Source organism: the organism of the source record quoted next, unplaced genomic scaffold (assembly GCF_019419815.1).
Source record: "Pyrus x bretschneideri cultivar Hongxiangsu unplaced genomic scaffold, Pyrus_bretschneideri_v1 Contig1, whole genome shotgun sequence".
In the NCBI taxonomy this organism is placed as follows: Eukaryota; Viridiplantae; Streptophyta; class Magnoliopsida; order Rosales; family Rosaceae; genus Pyrus; species Pyrus x bretschneideri.
Window position 1 is genome coordinate 16,109,042 of NW_025999390.1, and position 15,323 is coordinate 16,124,364.

At 37.9% G+C, this 15,323-nt stretch overlaps 2 protein-coding genes across 2 annotated transcripts; one reads left to right on the forward strand and one right to left on the reverse strand.

Annotated features, from left to right (window-relative positions):
- Nucleotides 1–1,035: 1,035 nt before the first annotated feature.
- LOC125479564 (CDK5RAP1-like protein) lies at nt 1,036–4,765 on the reverse strand. Its single transcript, XM_048589036.1, has 3 exons — nt 4,383–4,765; nt 2,905–3,968; nt 1,036–2,082 (listed from the first exon to the last, which is right to left on the reverse strand). Exons 1-3 carry the CDS (start codon nt 4,694–4,696, stop codon nt 1,568–1,570), a joined length of 1,893 nt encoding a protein of 630 aa, XP_048444993.1. The 5' UTR covers nt 4,697–4,765; the 3' UTR covers nt 1,036–1,567.
- An 889-nt stretch (nt 4,766–5,654) lies between these two features.
- Nucleotides 5,655–11,040, forward strand: LOC125479567 (D-2-hydroxyglutarate dehydrogenase, mitochondrial). The gene is given in 19 exon segments (XM_048589042.1): nt 5,655–5,835; nt 6,166–6,524; nt 6,966–7,067; nt 7,258–7,305; nt 7,428–7,498; nt 7,864–7,982; nt 8,230–8,325; nt 8,423–8,431; nt 8,434–8,531; nt 8,652–8,732; nt 9,081–9,181; nt 9,418–9,526; nt 9,921–10,026; nt 10,230–10,315; nt 10,400–10,525; nt 10,642–10,684; nt 10,687–10,739; nt 10,828–10,911; nt 10,951–11,040. Coding segments are annotated over 17 exon segments (1,713 nt in total). The 5' UTR covers nt 5,655–5,723; the 3' UTR covers nt 10,734–10,739; nt 10,828–10,911; nt 10,951–11,040.
- Nucleotides 11,041–15,323: the final 4,283 nt, after the last annotated feature.

Below are 15,323 nucleotides of genomic sequence, written 5' to 3' on the forward strand. Positions count from 1 at the left end.
CATCCTTAGAAAAGCACTTGAGAGCACTTTAACATGGATAAGGATTGTCTGCCCTCCCACTTCCATTGCCTTCCTGTTTTGTGTGGTCACAGTCAACATTTTATATTGTTTTTTTATAGAGGTAATAAGACAAAAATGAATAGTAATATAAAATGTTGACGTGACTTAATCGTGACCACACAAACAGGAGGGCACGAGAGGGCAGACAATCCTTGTCCTTTAACAGATGCCTCTTATAAAATTTTACGATCCCTTTTGTTTGCATAAGTCGAGAAAGGCTTTTTAGCCAAAAACGGTCCTTAAGATTTGCGTAATTCTTCACTTTGGTCTTTAAGATTTGAAATCAATATAAGTGATCCCTGAGATTGTTCATCATCAATCATTTTGGTTCATCCATGAAAAATCTCCATTAAATAAGAATAAATAACAAAAAACCCTCAATTTTTTGTCAAATCATTTTAGCATATTGTTTGTTAAATTGAGGATATTTTTATCATTTTGATCCTCATTTAACATAATTTTTCAGGAAATGACCAAATTGATTGATGGTGAACAATCTCAAAAACCACTTCTATTGATTTCAAATCTTAGAGACCAAAATGAAGAATTATGTAAATCTCAAAGACCATTTTGACTAAAAAACCATCCAAAGAAATGATCTATTGTGAATAATGATGCAATGTATAACGGTCCTGTTGAATTCACACATCCATGAAAACCAATGGAAAGGCTATTTCAAAACTTCCTGCCACACGAATGCCGCTACAATGATATTTATGTTGTAAGTTGGTTTCTATCCTATTTTAAGGGATTCAAATTTCATAAAAAGAAATTGTAGCAATAATTTATCAACTTTAACCCAATTGAAATAATGATCATTTAACTAAAAACTCATGATCATTGATCCCTTAACTCCATAAAACGTGCAACTATAGTCATTTTCTTCAATTTTGTTAAAACTTTCATTAAAATGAGTTACGTGTCACCCACATGAGGCTGAATTGAGGGCAAATATAGAAAATCAAATGAGAAAAATTGTAGCAATAATCCTTCTACTTTAACTCAGTTGTAGATATGATCATTCTTACATAACTCAATTTAACATAATTCTGAAAGATTTAACAAAAAGGACCATACTTGCATGTTTTAATGAGTTAAGAGACCTATGGTCATGAATTTTTAATCAAGAGACCATTGCTCCAATTTGGTTAAAGTTAAATGACCATTGCTACAATTTTCTCAATTTCATAATACCAAAATGCATGTATTTTCATCAGACCGTTGTATCAATACATGCATCCATGCAAACAGTTGCATAGCACCCTAACCCTAAACCTTCTTGAAGTTTGGGGTTTTCACTTGTCAGCGAGAATGTCGAAGCCACTCTCTCAAAAAGGGAGACGAAACGCCAATTTGAAACCGATCCTTGTTTTACCAGCATCCACAAATTCTCAACTCCCACACAAGAAGCAGCTCCAAGGTCACCATCGACAAAACATGAATAAACTAATCCGTAGGGGTATGCTGTGTAAAAAAGTAAACCTAGGGCATCCATAAAAAGCTCGGTTCAACTTCTACTTCCACAGGCGGCAACAACTTCTGCATCCACATTATTGTAAAACAAGCTCAATTTACTTATTGCAACAGCCTCTCCAAATAGTGATGCTCTTGTAGATTTCAATATACGAACTTCAACGTAATCACCCACTACGGGATTCCTTTCCTCATTTGAATCAGCATCTCGATGTGGTAACAGTACGTTAGCAAAAGAAACTCTATGACCTCTATCACTTTTGCCCATGAGTTCTGTATCCGGAGCTCTCTTGTTAGGTCCTTCTACTAAGACAAGCTGGGTAGTTCCCACCTGTGAGTCGTAACACTGACCTGTGCTCTTACGGAAAGCCTCGATAAGTTCAGTCAGCCTCCTCTGCTTCACATCCTCTGGAACATCATCATCGTAGTTTCTATTTGCATGGGTTTTCTCCCTCATGCTATATGCAAACATGTAAGCCATGTCGTAACCAACAGCCTTTACAAGACTAAGTGTGTCTTCATGGTCCTCCTCCGTTTCCCCACAAAACCCTGTAACAAGAAATAAACATGTTAGATGGGGAAACAATGCATACGCTGAAAGAAAAATGAGATATTGCAGCTTACAATCATCTGGTAACCATAAGAACATGCATAAAAACAATCTTGGGCAAAGAAGGCATGCTAGTGGATACATGTGGAAAATTAACAAGAAACAACAATTCTGCTTTTAAGTTCAGATTTATAAAATCTAGATCAAGAACTGAAAGTCTATTATAAAATTATGTAAGGACATTGAAAAAAAGTGAGAATACGATGCAATTCCTGAGTTAGACAGTAACCATTTTACAAAAAAAGCAAGTAGCATAATCTTGAGAAAACTAGAAAACAATCCACATGAAAATAGGACAAACGTAATTAACAGGTTTGCTGGTGGGATTCCCCAAATCTGGATACAAGAAGTGGTTGAGAACTCTGAACTTTAGTGTAAACAAACATGAACCCACAGGTTAAACATCAAAAGGGAAAGAAAAAGGCATGCACAAGTCTAAGCTGAGCCCGAAGGATCAATTAACCGATCTCATGTGCTGGTAGCGTCCAAAATAAAAAATCGAAGTTGGTCATAAAATTCTGATATCTCATAACAACCTTTAAAGAAAGAAACTAGATGTTGCAAGTAAAGCCCTCCTTTCAAGAATATTTGATCACTACTATTACCTTGTAAAAGATTTCCACTGGGCACCACAAATCACACATACAGAAATATAGTAGACATAGAAAACAGAAGCTGAAAGTTTCTTCTCACCGAAAGTTGATTGCAAGTTTTGTAAGCAAGATTACCAGAATATATAAAACATTGATAAGAACACTTGCCACATATGAAATCACTGCTGATGCCCACATCTGGGATAATTCTCCGTATCTTCTGCACAAGATCTAAGTATGCCTCGCGGGTATAACCACGACGCATCCTTTCTAGCACTGCGCTACTCCCAGTTTGTGCAGGCAAATGGATGCTTCTGCAGATATTAGGTCTGTCTCGCATTAAATACAGCAACTCATCAGGGAAATCTTTAGGGTGTGGGGATGTGTATCGGAACCTCATCTCTGGATATTCTGTGGAAAGTCGATCCAAGAGATCAGCAAAACGCGAACCAACTTTCTTCACCTTGCACATGCTGGAAAAGCCTTCACTGTATCTCCAATTATTTCCTGTTTCAACTTCCTTTTCATTCTCAGAGGCATCATTGTAGCTGTTTACATTCTGGCCTAGCAGTGTTACCTCTTTCACGCCTTCATCCCAAAGCTCTCCCACCTCCCTCACAATAGATTCCACAGGACGTGACCTCTCTCTGCCTCTTGTGAAAGGAACAATGCAAAATGAGCACATATTGTTGCAACCCCTCATAACAGAAACAAAAGCACTAATTGAATTTTTGGAGATTCGAACTGGACTAATATCAGCATAAGTCTCTTCCAGCGAAAGAAGAGTATTGATTCCTTTCTGACCATAGTCCACATCTTCTAATAATCTTGGCAAGTCTCTGTACGCATCAGGCCCGCAAACCACATCAACCATTTTGTCTGAATCAAGTATCTTGTCCTTTAACCTCTCCGCCATACATCCCAAAACTACAACTTTTGGAGGACGTTTGGACTGCGACCTCCCTATTTTAACATTGTCCTTCCATTCCCTCTTAAGAAACCAAAAATAATTAAGCCGATGCCACACCTTCTGTTCCGCATTGTCCCTGATAGCGCAGGTGTTGATAAAAATAACCTCTGCTTTCTCAGGAACATCAACGACTTCACTATACCCAGCATTCTTCATAATAGACAGAACGATCTCCATGTCATTAATATTCATTTGACACCCATAAGTCTCGTGATAGATACGACCTATTGGAGCAATTTCAGCTGCAGTATCATTCACATTCCTATACATGAAAAAAAAAAATAAAAAATAAAAAGGAAGAAAATCATAGAAACAAAAGCTAAGCATGAGATACAGTGTGCACGACATATAATTCGGGTGCAAGAACATCGAAAGACATTGATCAACTCTCCTCTATGAACTATCCGGACAATTTCTCCTACAAACATGGCAAAACATCACAAATGCACTAGCATTGCTCACATAAAAATTTCAACTTGAACTTGTATCTCTTATAACTCCACAGCCAGCTAATTTTGGATGTTTAAAAAAGCTGCTTTTGTGCAGCAGATTGTACATCAAAGATCCTTACTTTAAGCCCTTCTAAGACAAACCAATTCGAATCATTGCATAAATTCCCAAAAAATTAACAACAACATTGTAAGACACTGTGTGTGGGCGTGAACTGTGGACTCACGGAAGCTGGGCTTCAGCACCGGCGAGAGCAGCTTGAGCGACGAAGTGGCGGAGGCTGGGGCCACCGGACTGGCCGGAGAGAGAAGCATTGGTGCTGGAATTCGAGAAGTTTCTGGAGATACTGCGGCCAAGACTCCTCCTTTGCGGGTGAGGCGGCAGCTGCTGGCGGTGGTGGTAGCATTGGAAACTGGACTTCTCCGGTCCCCAATTGAGGAACCTCAGAGTGAAGCGGCACGGCCTCTGGAGCTTGAGACGCAGAGCGCAGTGCGGCTGGTTCAGGATCGAGGACAGGGATGACGACAACGACGACGCCATAGGTGAGATTGTGTTCGCGCTTCTCGGTTTTATGCGTCAGAGAGAATTGGATAGGGCCATAGGGGTTACGAATACTGTCAGGAACCCGGTGATGGTGTGAGAGACGACACGTCGTTTCAATTGGGCCGGCCCTACAAGGTTTCTCACTTTTGTCATTTGAGAATATCATAAATGGCACCTGAACTTTCAGTTTTTTACAATTACCATATGAACTAAATCTTTTTTACAAATAAACATTCAAACTGATAAACTTTATAGGCCCTGTAGGTCCATCACCAACATAATCGATATTGTTTTAAATTAACTACCTATTATTAAGTGGTGGATAATCGTAGTTTGTCATCAGTTGTCCCTCTTTTTTAAAAAGAACAAAAATCACCTATTACTGATTGGATATTAAGTGTTGGGTTTATAAAAAAAAAGTCTTAGTGATATTAGGGGTAAAAACTCCCATATATTGATTGGATATTATTTCGTTGTATGATCGATGTGTGATTCAATTATTATCCAACCCAAACTTCATATTTTGTTACGTTTTGGCATCCAATCTGCTCGATCACCTTATCTATTGTGCCACACATGACACGAAGCTCAACTTTTTGTAGAAGGGGATGCGACCCGCTATATGTAAGACTTTCCTTGTGTTATGGTCTTTGTTTTTCACTTAAGAGTGATATTAGACGATTAAATTTGTAAACAAAATTTTATAAATTAAATAACATGAAAATTGATGATTGAACTATTACTTAAGTATTGATAAATATGCTCATTTTATATCAATGACACAGCATTTGGTTTGCAAATTTAGTTTAAGTGGACGTGTGACATAGGTGCCGAAGGGTACAATGGTCTAAAATTTGAGTGCTTAATTGCAAAATCTCTTGATTTCATGTGGTAATTTCACAAAAATGAACATGTTTTAGGTGCTATTTCTGCAAATCTTCCAACATGGAGTATACCAAAATCATTTCCAACTGGAAGCTCAAACTCAGAAACTGAAACAGAAAAAACTGAACAAGTCACAACAATGGAGAGGGTGAGAGCCAGTAATCGTCTGCTCAGATACTCCTGCAATAAGTCACTCTTTGATCGTCGATATAATCCCAGTTCTCAGAATTCAATCCACAACTCCCCTTCGGGTAATTCAAAATCCAAAAGCTCCAATTTTTCTTATCGCTAATTTATTTATTTATTTAATTTTTGATGTTCTAGCTTTTTTGTTAGTTCGTTTATTTGTTTATTGATGTTCTAGCTAAAATTGCTATGAAAAATTTAAGGCATGTGATTATTTACTATGGTTGAGAAATGCTTCATTTGGTTGATCGGGGATGGCATTGAAGAAAATGTAAAGATGAATTTTTGCTTTGTTTTTGAGTTATTGGAGTTCAAAGATTGTGTTTAATTTGTTAAACTAATGATTTTTAGATTAATTTCTTGTAGAAATAATAAGAAATTGAACTCTTGAATAGGTTATTCTCATGGTTTTGTCAACAAGTGTGGAGATTTCCATCTCTACAATGGTAATCACAAGTGGAGTGTCCAGACATGTTTCGGATTCTTAAGATATCGGGGAGAAACTTTTCGGGATTCTGTCGAAAAGGGTAGTCTTGACTCCCGGTGCCGAGGTTTTGGTTCATTGGCGGCGAAGGTTGAGAGGAACCCGTCTTTTTCCACGTTGAATGCTGATGATATCAGCTATTTTAAGGGAGTATTAGGGGAGAAGACTGTAGTTCAAGAGGAAGAGAGGCTGGCCATTGCAAATACAGACTGGATGCACAAATACAAAGGCTCGAGTAAGCTTCTGCTGCAACCTCAGAGCACTGAGGAGGTTGACTTCTTCCTCTTCAGTAGTCTTATTATTACCATACAAGTTTCCAGGATTCTTTTAACTTTTAAACTTTTAAAAGTGGGACTGGCCTTCTTCCTACCATTGTGGTGAAGTGTGGAAGCATGAATCCTCATTGTTGTGGGTTCGAAGGCTGGTATCCTCAATGGAAATATGATCATACACGTACACAAATCCTTGTTCTTCCTTCCAATGAGGTGTTACAAAATACCTCTTTTTTAAAAAGCCACTCAGTACTATGGTCTAGTGGTATTCCTCTTCATTTGTAAATGAGAGGTCTTAGGTTCTATTCTCGCCAATGGCGAATTTGAACCACATTATTGCTAGCCCATTGCGAGGCTAAGTCCACCCCGATATTGCCTTCTGTATTTTAAAATATATTACCAAATTAAGGGGTTTTATGCATTTATTTCTTCCTTGCAGGTGTCACAAATTCTTAAATATTGTAACTCCAGATGCTTGGCTGTTGTTCCCCAAGGCGGAAATACTGGTCTTGTGGGCGGAAGTGTTCCAGTTTTCGATGAAGTAATGCGGTTTGTTCTGCTTATTTGATGGATGAGTGGTTGCTGATGGAATTTTCTACCATCTGCCTATATATAAAAAACAAAAGCTGTATCTGAATGTTTTGTTGAGACAGATTTTTATAGTACGCATAATCTGTGTGGTTTCGTAAAAAATTTTCACCTGAATAACCTTCGGTGGTGTTATTTTGCAGGTCATTATCAATATGAGTTTGATGAATAACATTATATCTTTTGACCAGGTAGACATACAGTGATATTTATTTCTTTCTGGGATCCAACAAATTTTTAAGTCAATTTTACCGATGGTTGCGACAATGGAAATGCATGCTTGTAAAGTAATTTTCTATTGCCAACTTTTCAGGTGAGTGGTATACTGGTATGCGAGGCAGGATGCATATTGGAAAATCTGATGACTTTTTTGGACAACCAAGGGTAAGTATCTATAATTTATAACTTTCTTTGCTGATAGGACCTGCACTTTCCTAATATCTCTACCAATATGCTAGGATCAAATGCTATAGAACAGAGATACAGTTTTTATTTTTTAGTTATATATCCTCCCTTATAACCTCGTCCTGACCTGCCCACTGCCCTTTCCCATATTCGTAATTAAATGCTTCCTTGTACAATTCTTACCTCTGGTTGCGCAACTTGCTTATAATTCAGTTTTGGCATATATACTGTTTTGAACTGTTAGATTGTTATCAGGCACATTTCCCCTCTTTTTAAATTACACCTGATCGAAATCTTGGTAGTTTTATCCTTGTCATATTTAAGCACTTTATGCTTCCATTCAGATTTATTATGCCACTGGACTTAGGTGCAAAAGGAAGCTGCCAGATTGGTGGAAATGTTTCAACCAATGCAGGTGGTTTGCGCCTTGTTCGCTATGGATCACTTCATGGAAACGTACTTGGTAAGAAACACACATAACTTTGATGTTTGACATTCATCTGCTTCAAAAGTCATTGTTTATCTGAGTTTAGAATCCACATAACTTTAACCAATAATTATTGACTTAGGTTATGAATTCTTGTTTTGACTTCTGAAGTATTTTAGAGCTGCTAGAAACTTGGTCATGGTTAATTTTAATGACCTGGTTCTTAGTAATTCTTTTGTCAATAGTTGTTCTGCACTGAAGTATATTTTACCGTATCTTGCAGGTATAGAAGCTGTTTTGGCTGATGGTAATGTTATTGACATGCTTGGAACTTTACGCAAAGATAATACTGGGTATGACCTAAAGCATTTGTTCATAGGTATTTACTGAACACTTCATTTTTTCTTTCTATGTAGAGGACTGTGGTTCTTTTAGTGAGGATTGCATCTTATAATTTTTGTTTATCACTGACACAGGAAGTGAAGGATCTTGGGTATTGTGACCAAAGTTTCTATACTTACCCCTCCAAAGTTATTCTCAGTAAATGTAGCTTTCCTTGCATGCCAAGATTACTTTAGTTGTCAAGTAAGATAGTTTCGTTGCACCAGAAATTCTCATCCTTCTTCATAAGTGTTACTAAATTAAGCCCAGTAGGATGCAGATGTTGATACCCAGTAATTGTTTTTCCTCTATAATGTTTATCAGAAACTTCTAGTGGAAGCAAAGAGGAAGCTTGGGGAGATTCTATCAGCTTTTGAATTCTTGGATAGCCAGTCACTGGATTTGGTCAGCTTTCTGTGACCAACTACATCTTTTCTTTACTAGTGCATATCAGGCTTTCATCTTCAGGCTTCATCTTTCTTCGCATTTTTGAATTTTGAAGAAATGTGCAGTTAAAATATCTATATTTGACTGCAAAAGTATATTACCTCTTCTATTTTGACTTCGATGACAATATGCTCCAGTACAAATATCAAGTGCATAGCACCGGGAAAGTTGGATAATTTGTGCAACGAAATTTGGCTGTTTTTGGACATAGCCTGAAACATTGACCAAAGAAAAAGAAAGCATAACCTAGAAAACCCTGCTGCCTTATCACTGTTTCATTGAAGCTTATTATACTTTACGTAACAGGTTCTGAATCACTTGGATGGCATCCGGAATCCATTACCTCCCACAATGCACAACTTTTATGTTTTGATTGAGACAACAGGCAGTGATGAAACTTATGACAGGTTGGCATCTTTTTATTCACCTGCGTGAGTGACAGAGCTTTTACCCTCACTTGTATTATTTTTTTTTTAGCATTGAGGTCTAGTTCCTCACATCTAATTTTTAAATGAATTGTGGTTAAAAATGACGAGACTGACACGCCACTGAAAATATAATCTCCACAGTATCTTTGGTTCGTAATTAACAATAAGCAGGATGCGAATATTTATATAAAACTACATGAGTTGTTTGGATACAGACAGAAGCTTGAAGCCTTCCTACTACATGCAATGGAAGCTGGTTTGGTTTCTGATGGTGCTCTAGCACAAGACATAAACCAAGCATCATCATTCTGGCGTATTCGTGAGGTAATATTTTCTCCTATTGTGGTTAACGAATGCGATGCTTTGCATTCGACAGTCAGGAGTCGATACGTAATGTTCATATAGAAACTACTTTTTTTCTCTCTGCTAAACCTGCATTTTACTGTCTGTTCCCAGCTATTGTTGTTGACAGTTGATACTAAACGTTCATTTTTCTGGTTGACTGTCTTTAGCTCAATAAAAAAATCTCTATCATTTTCTTGTCATTAACAGCTATTTAATACAAGAAGCAATAATTTCAGCCATCATGTCATTAAAATCTTCATGGATAGTCTTTGCCTCAAACAATTTTTTCATATACACAAAGAAGCAAATATTTCCATCTTTTCTTAAACGTCTTAAGTATGTCCTTCAGTCGGTCTTCTATTTGTGGTGGCAGGGAGTGCCAGAAGCTTTGATGAAAGCAGGAGCTGTTTACAAATATGATCTATCATTACCTGTTGAAAAGATGTATGATCTTGTCGAGGAAATGAGAAAAAGACTTAGTAAGTAAATGCATCTTGTTTGCTTACAATATGTGAATTATTTCTCAGCTTCTTGCTGCAGTGGCCATGTGACCTATTTAGGGTTGGGCAGTTAGGTTGTGGATGTAATGTGATCTTGCGATATCTATGTTTCTTTGTATTTGGAGGATAGTATTTTATATAATTATTTTTAAGTTTTAAGTTTTTGTATTTTAAATGTTTAGGTGATTCAGCTAACATAATTGGATATGGCCACCTAGGAGATGGTAATTTGCATCTCAATATTTCAGCTCCACAGTACGATGATAGGGTAAGTTCCTTCTACCATTAGTCAAAGAGCTACTTATATATTCAATTTATTGCGGTGTATTTAATATCTTCAACGAATTAGCAGATTTTGATGCAAATTGAACCATTTGTCTACGAGTGGACGTCTAAGCACCGTGGGAGCATTAGTGCAGAGCATGGCCTTGGACTGATGAAAGCTAATGAGATTTTCTACAGCAAGCCAACTGATACGGTGAGTGTTATTTAAAATGAGATGGAGAGTGACCTGCTTGGTTTCCCTCTGTTTCCCGCTTCGAAAATGTGCAGTTTCTTTATAGAAATGTGTAAACATATGATCTACATGGACAGGTGACACTGATGGCTTCCATCAAGAAAATGCTGGACCCGAAGGGATACTCAACCCGTACAAAGTTCTTCCGCACTCCTTTAGTTCCAGCTGAATTAAGGTTTGTGAATAGTCTTTTCCGTTCTTAATGTTTACACAATCATTTCCTCAAGACTGGTCTTGCATTGGTTTGTGAATCTAATGTGTAGAGCAAAAATGGCCACTGACCGACTCAAAGCCAAAACACGGAATTTTAGAGCTGACAAACTATGATGGACAACATTTTCCAGAACATTGGATTCGATGTTCTATAAAAATCTTATGTAACTAAAATTGAGAAACAAGATATCCAACTTGCTACGAGTCTTATATCCTGAATTGTAACTGCTTACCGAATAATGTAGCTCAAGCTTTTAGAGTTATACTTTGTGCAGATGAAACCGAGGCTTTCATCATCTTTACCCTCGAGTTGTCTCTTGTCCATTGCAACTTTACACAGCTAACTCATGTTTATGTCAACGGTTCAGTCGCTCTGGCACCCTCGAACTCCTGCTGCTAAATTTCAAATCCTAGCTCATGGCGCTTGCAAGCCAATATCACACTTTTCGTCTCCAGAGGTTGAATCTTCCCATCAACAATTGCTTCGAATTGGAATGGCTTGTTCTCATATTATGGGATTATGCTTAGTGCATGGTGCTTGCACTTGAGGATTGTATGCTTCATTTCTTGGTGTGAGTTAAGGCCATTGCCTTTGGTTGTCACTTTCGTTGTACCAGTAATAAGTGGGAGTACTTAGCTTCCGAAAATAATATAAATCAAAAGTTATTGGCTATGGCAAAGCGCGATGCCTTTAAACATTACACGATTCTGAAATCGCACGGAAACATGACACGATTTGATCGCTACTCTTAAGATAATTCTGATCAATGGTTATGATGAGGAGAGGAAAAGAATACTTGTAATAGGTGTTAAGAATCAAACATTGGAAGATTGAATTCCCAATGGACAAATTGTCCGGGAACATTCCATTAATCAAGGTAGTAGTATGCTTGTAATGACCCGTCCCTAGATATTTCGATTTTTATAATTTTATAGTGTGAATTTACGAAAATGTCCTTCGAGGAAAAAACGTTGATTTTTGTTAACCTTCATGTCGTGTCACGTAAGGTTCTTTTCCTTGGCGTATACTTGTAGTATTTGTCGTTACGAACATGTAAGTGCGAATAGAATCGAGTTCGGAGCAAAAACGAAGCTTCTACGAATTTTTGAATGTAAGGGCATTTTGGTAATTTTCCAAGTAGAGATATTTTCCACTTCGGACCACTCCCTGGCTGACACTTGGTAGGTTTTCTCCTAGGGTGCCCTTTTCTCATCCCGTGACTTCTCTCTCTCTAGAACTCTCTTCTCTCATCTTCACTCTCTCTCTTACTCTCAGCCTTTTCTTATCTCTCTATCTACAAATGCAGAGATCATGCCACACCATACCTTTCTCCCGTGAGCCACCCTACAGACCACCACCTCAACTCAAAGTTCTCTCTCTCACTTTAACTCTCTCAAATTCTCTCAGCTACCTTTCTCACTCTCATTCTCTGTAAACAGACACGCCACATCACTACCACCATTCGCTATTCTGACGAGCACCCCCACTTCACGGACTCTTTCCCCAACGATCGATGATGGACTCACGAACCCAGACCAGGCCGAGAAACCCCTTGTTTTCCCTCTCTCCCTCGTTGCATAGTACCATCACTATGCAAAACCGAATTTGACGAGTTATGGCCATCCTCTACGAAGGTAAGTCACGAACCATCCTTCGATCTTCTTCCTACGTGGTATAGATTACATAGTTGTTGAATAAAAATGATTTTGGTGAAGGTTTAAACATGAAAACAACTCGGGCAAGCATTTTCCAGATTTTCCGATAAGGGTCCGATGGCTTTCGAGCCATTTTCTGGCCGCATCTTAGTCCCATTTAGGTATATTCCGAATCTTTGTCTTCCTAGCTTTAATTTGGTTTTTAAATGGTGAGTTTTGATTAAGATTAGAAGCTAAACGGAGTCGGGGAAGTTTTCCGGCCAAAATTTCCAGTTTTCGACTTTCTTCTTCGTGGGTCTGGCTAACCCGTGAGCCCAATCGGATCCAACCCGACCCGCAACCCATGATCAGGCCCAACCCAATAACTAGACCTAATCCAATAACCCAGCCCAAACCTTTAGCCTATGTAAACCAAACCCTTGCCCCATTAACACTAACCCGGATCCAACCCAGCAACCGGCCCAACCCAGCAACCCAAAACCCAGATCTGATCTGGATCTAGCCCGACCAAGACCTAATGCCCTATTTTCCATGGTCAGCATGTGGGTACATGTTTTTCAACAATCTTCCTCAGGTCAGCGTGTGGGTTAGCATGACGCTATCATGGCCGGCGCGTGGAGCACACACCCCTCCGCCGAAGGTACTGTGCTCCGCCATCGTGGACGGTGGTGCTAGTGAAAATTTCGACGACTTTTCAGGTGACCCATATCGGTACTTGCAATGGCGCGTGGCCTCCCGAGGTCCCTTCTTAGGTTTTTCGACGTGCCAAATCCAAATTCATTGTCCGTTTTCCCAAATTTTATCGTTTTGATAGAGTTTTATTAAATGGCCTCCATTTGTGCTTAGGTGCGTCGGTGGAAGTGACACCGTCCTTTCTAGTTCGAGCGGCTTTCCGGTAACAAAATATCTATGAGTGGACCCTTTCTTAACTTGCATGTTTTTATAAAATGCTAGACTTGCATTCACAAAAAGCATGATTTCATGATTTAACGTTTTATGCATTATTTATGATTTATCGAATTTATGTTTTACGAAAGGTTATGAATTATTGGATTTCCGCTTTATGAAATATTACGGATTTACGAATATGGTTTATGATATGATGCCTTGAGCTTTTGAGCTCCGATGATTTGATGTGGAAAGATTATGTTTTACGTTTTCGGTGCTTATCTAGTGGGTTATCATACAACATTTACACATAATCGAGTATGTAGATGTATATGGCCATAGGACATAATTGAGGATATTTATGAAATACTCCTAGCTTCACTAGCCACGGCCAATGTCGGTGTGTTATGTATATATATGTATATTTCTTCTCTGGCGTAATCCAGAGTTGTACAGCTTCACCTTCAGGTGATGAACCTCTATATTTCTTCTCTGGCGTAACATAGAGTTGTACAGCTTCACCTTCAGGTGATGGACCCACTATATATACATATATATGTTTCTTCTTTGGTATAACCCAGAGTCGTACGGTTTCATCTTCAGGTGGCGTAACCCGGTGTCATACAACTTCACTTTCAGGGTGATAATTATGCCTTCGGGCCACTATGATACCCTAATTGAGTACATCATTGATGTGATTTACAGATGTTTTACAGATTTGCCTTCAAGCAACTAGATTACCATTATTAAGCACTGGTTTACACGTACACTGTTTTATGAATGTTTTTTATGGCATGCTAGAGTTTTCAGAAAACCTACTATGTAGTACCATATATGTGTTTTCAAAACAGAGGGTTAGTATGTTCAGAAAGAAAATGATTTTCATATTACTAGTACTATTATTATAAACTTTGGTCCACTCACCTTTTGATTTTGAGCCCTTTTAGAAGTTAGAGTCGAGGCACAAGATCCCGGCGTCAAGGATACATCCTGCATAGATATCTTTGAGTCTTCTTGATGTAGGATCCACTTTCTTTGTAATCTCATTTATTTTAAAATATTCCTTTTGTACTCTTCTTGATTAGTTGTATGCTCTGAACACGTTCCTGCAATTGCATACTTCATTATATTCAAATTTATATATTTTACTTACGTTCGTTCTTTTTAAATATAACTTGCATGCATGTTGAAATGACTTTGTCACCCTCGGATGTCGACTAGCACGTGCCTGCCCTGGTATATGAGGATATTAGGGTCGCGGCGTGTCAATGCTAATCCTAATTACACACATTAGTTTTCTTTACATGATAGAAAGATTCACGGATACTAGTCTTTTTAGGGTTTTATATTAAGGGCTGGTTTGGTATTGTTGTGCTTTGAAAAAAAAACTGTTTCTGCTCTACTGTGAGAATAAATAGCTATGAAATAAAGTAGTGAGTGTTTGGTAAACTTTTTTCTAAAAGTGCTTTTGGAGAAAAAAAAACAGTATTATAGTGTTTGGTAAACTTTTATGTAAAACAGATGTCACTGTATGAAATGACCAAAAATGATATAATACTAGATGTGCCATTAATTTAATTTTCTTAACAAATAAAGGTGAATTACTAAATATACTTTATTTAAAAAAAAAATATTTATAAACTTTATCTTAAACATATAATCCAACGTTTAACAAGAAATCATAATCTAACATTCAACATATAATCCAACATTTATAATATCTATTTACTATACAACTATTACTCTTTATCTTTTCTTTTATTATGGAATCATAATTTTTTATTCTATTTTCTTCTCCAAGATTCGATTATCCTCTTTTGCAAAACCTGTATTTTCTTTCCTCCTTCGCCGCCCACTCCCTCTCTCATCCTTTTCTCTTTTTCTCTCTTTGCCATATCTTAAGGAAGGCTGGGTCGCCGACATATTCCACTCCCTTATTAAAGACCACCACCGCAACAAAACCAATTGTAATCCCTTGAACACAATCCCTACTCTCTCGACG

Bases quoted from the DNA above. Each gene is read 5' to 3' on its own strand.
- LOC125479564 (XM_048589036.1), bottom strand. From the start codon at position 4,696: ATGGCGTCGTCGTTGTCGTCATCCCTGTCCTCGATCCTGAACCAGCCG. The intron at 3,969-4,382 runs GTGAGTCCACAG...TTTCATGTATAG, and splicing joins GGTGCTGAAGCCCAGCTTCC to GAATGTGAATGATACTGCAG. The intron at 2,083-2,904 runs GCAAGTGTTCTT...TTCTTGTTACAG, and splicing joins CAGCAGTGATTTCATATGTG to GGTTTTGTGGGGAAACGGAG.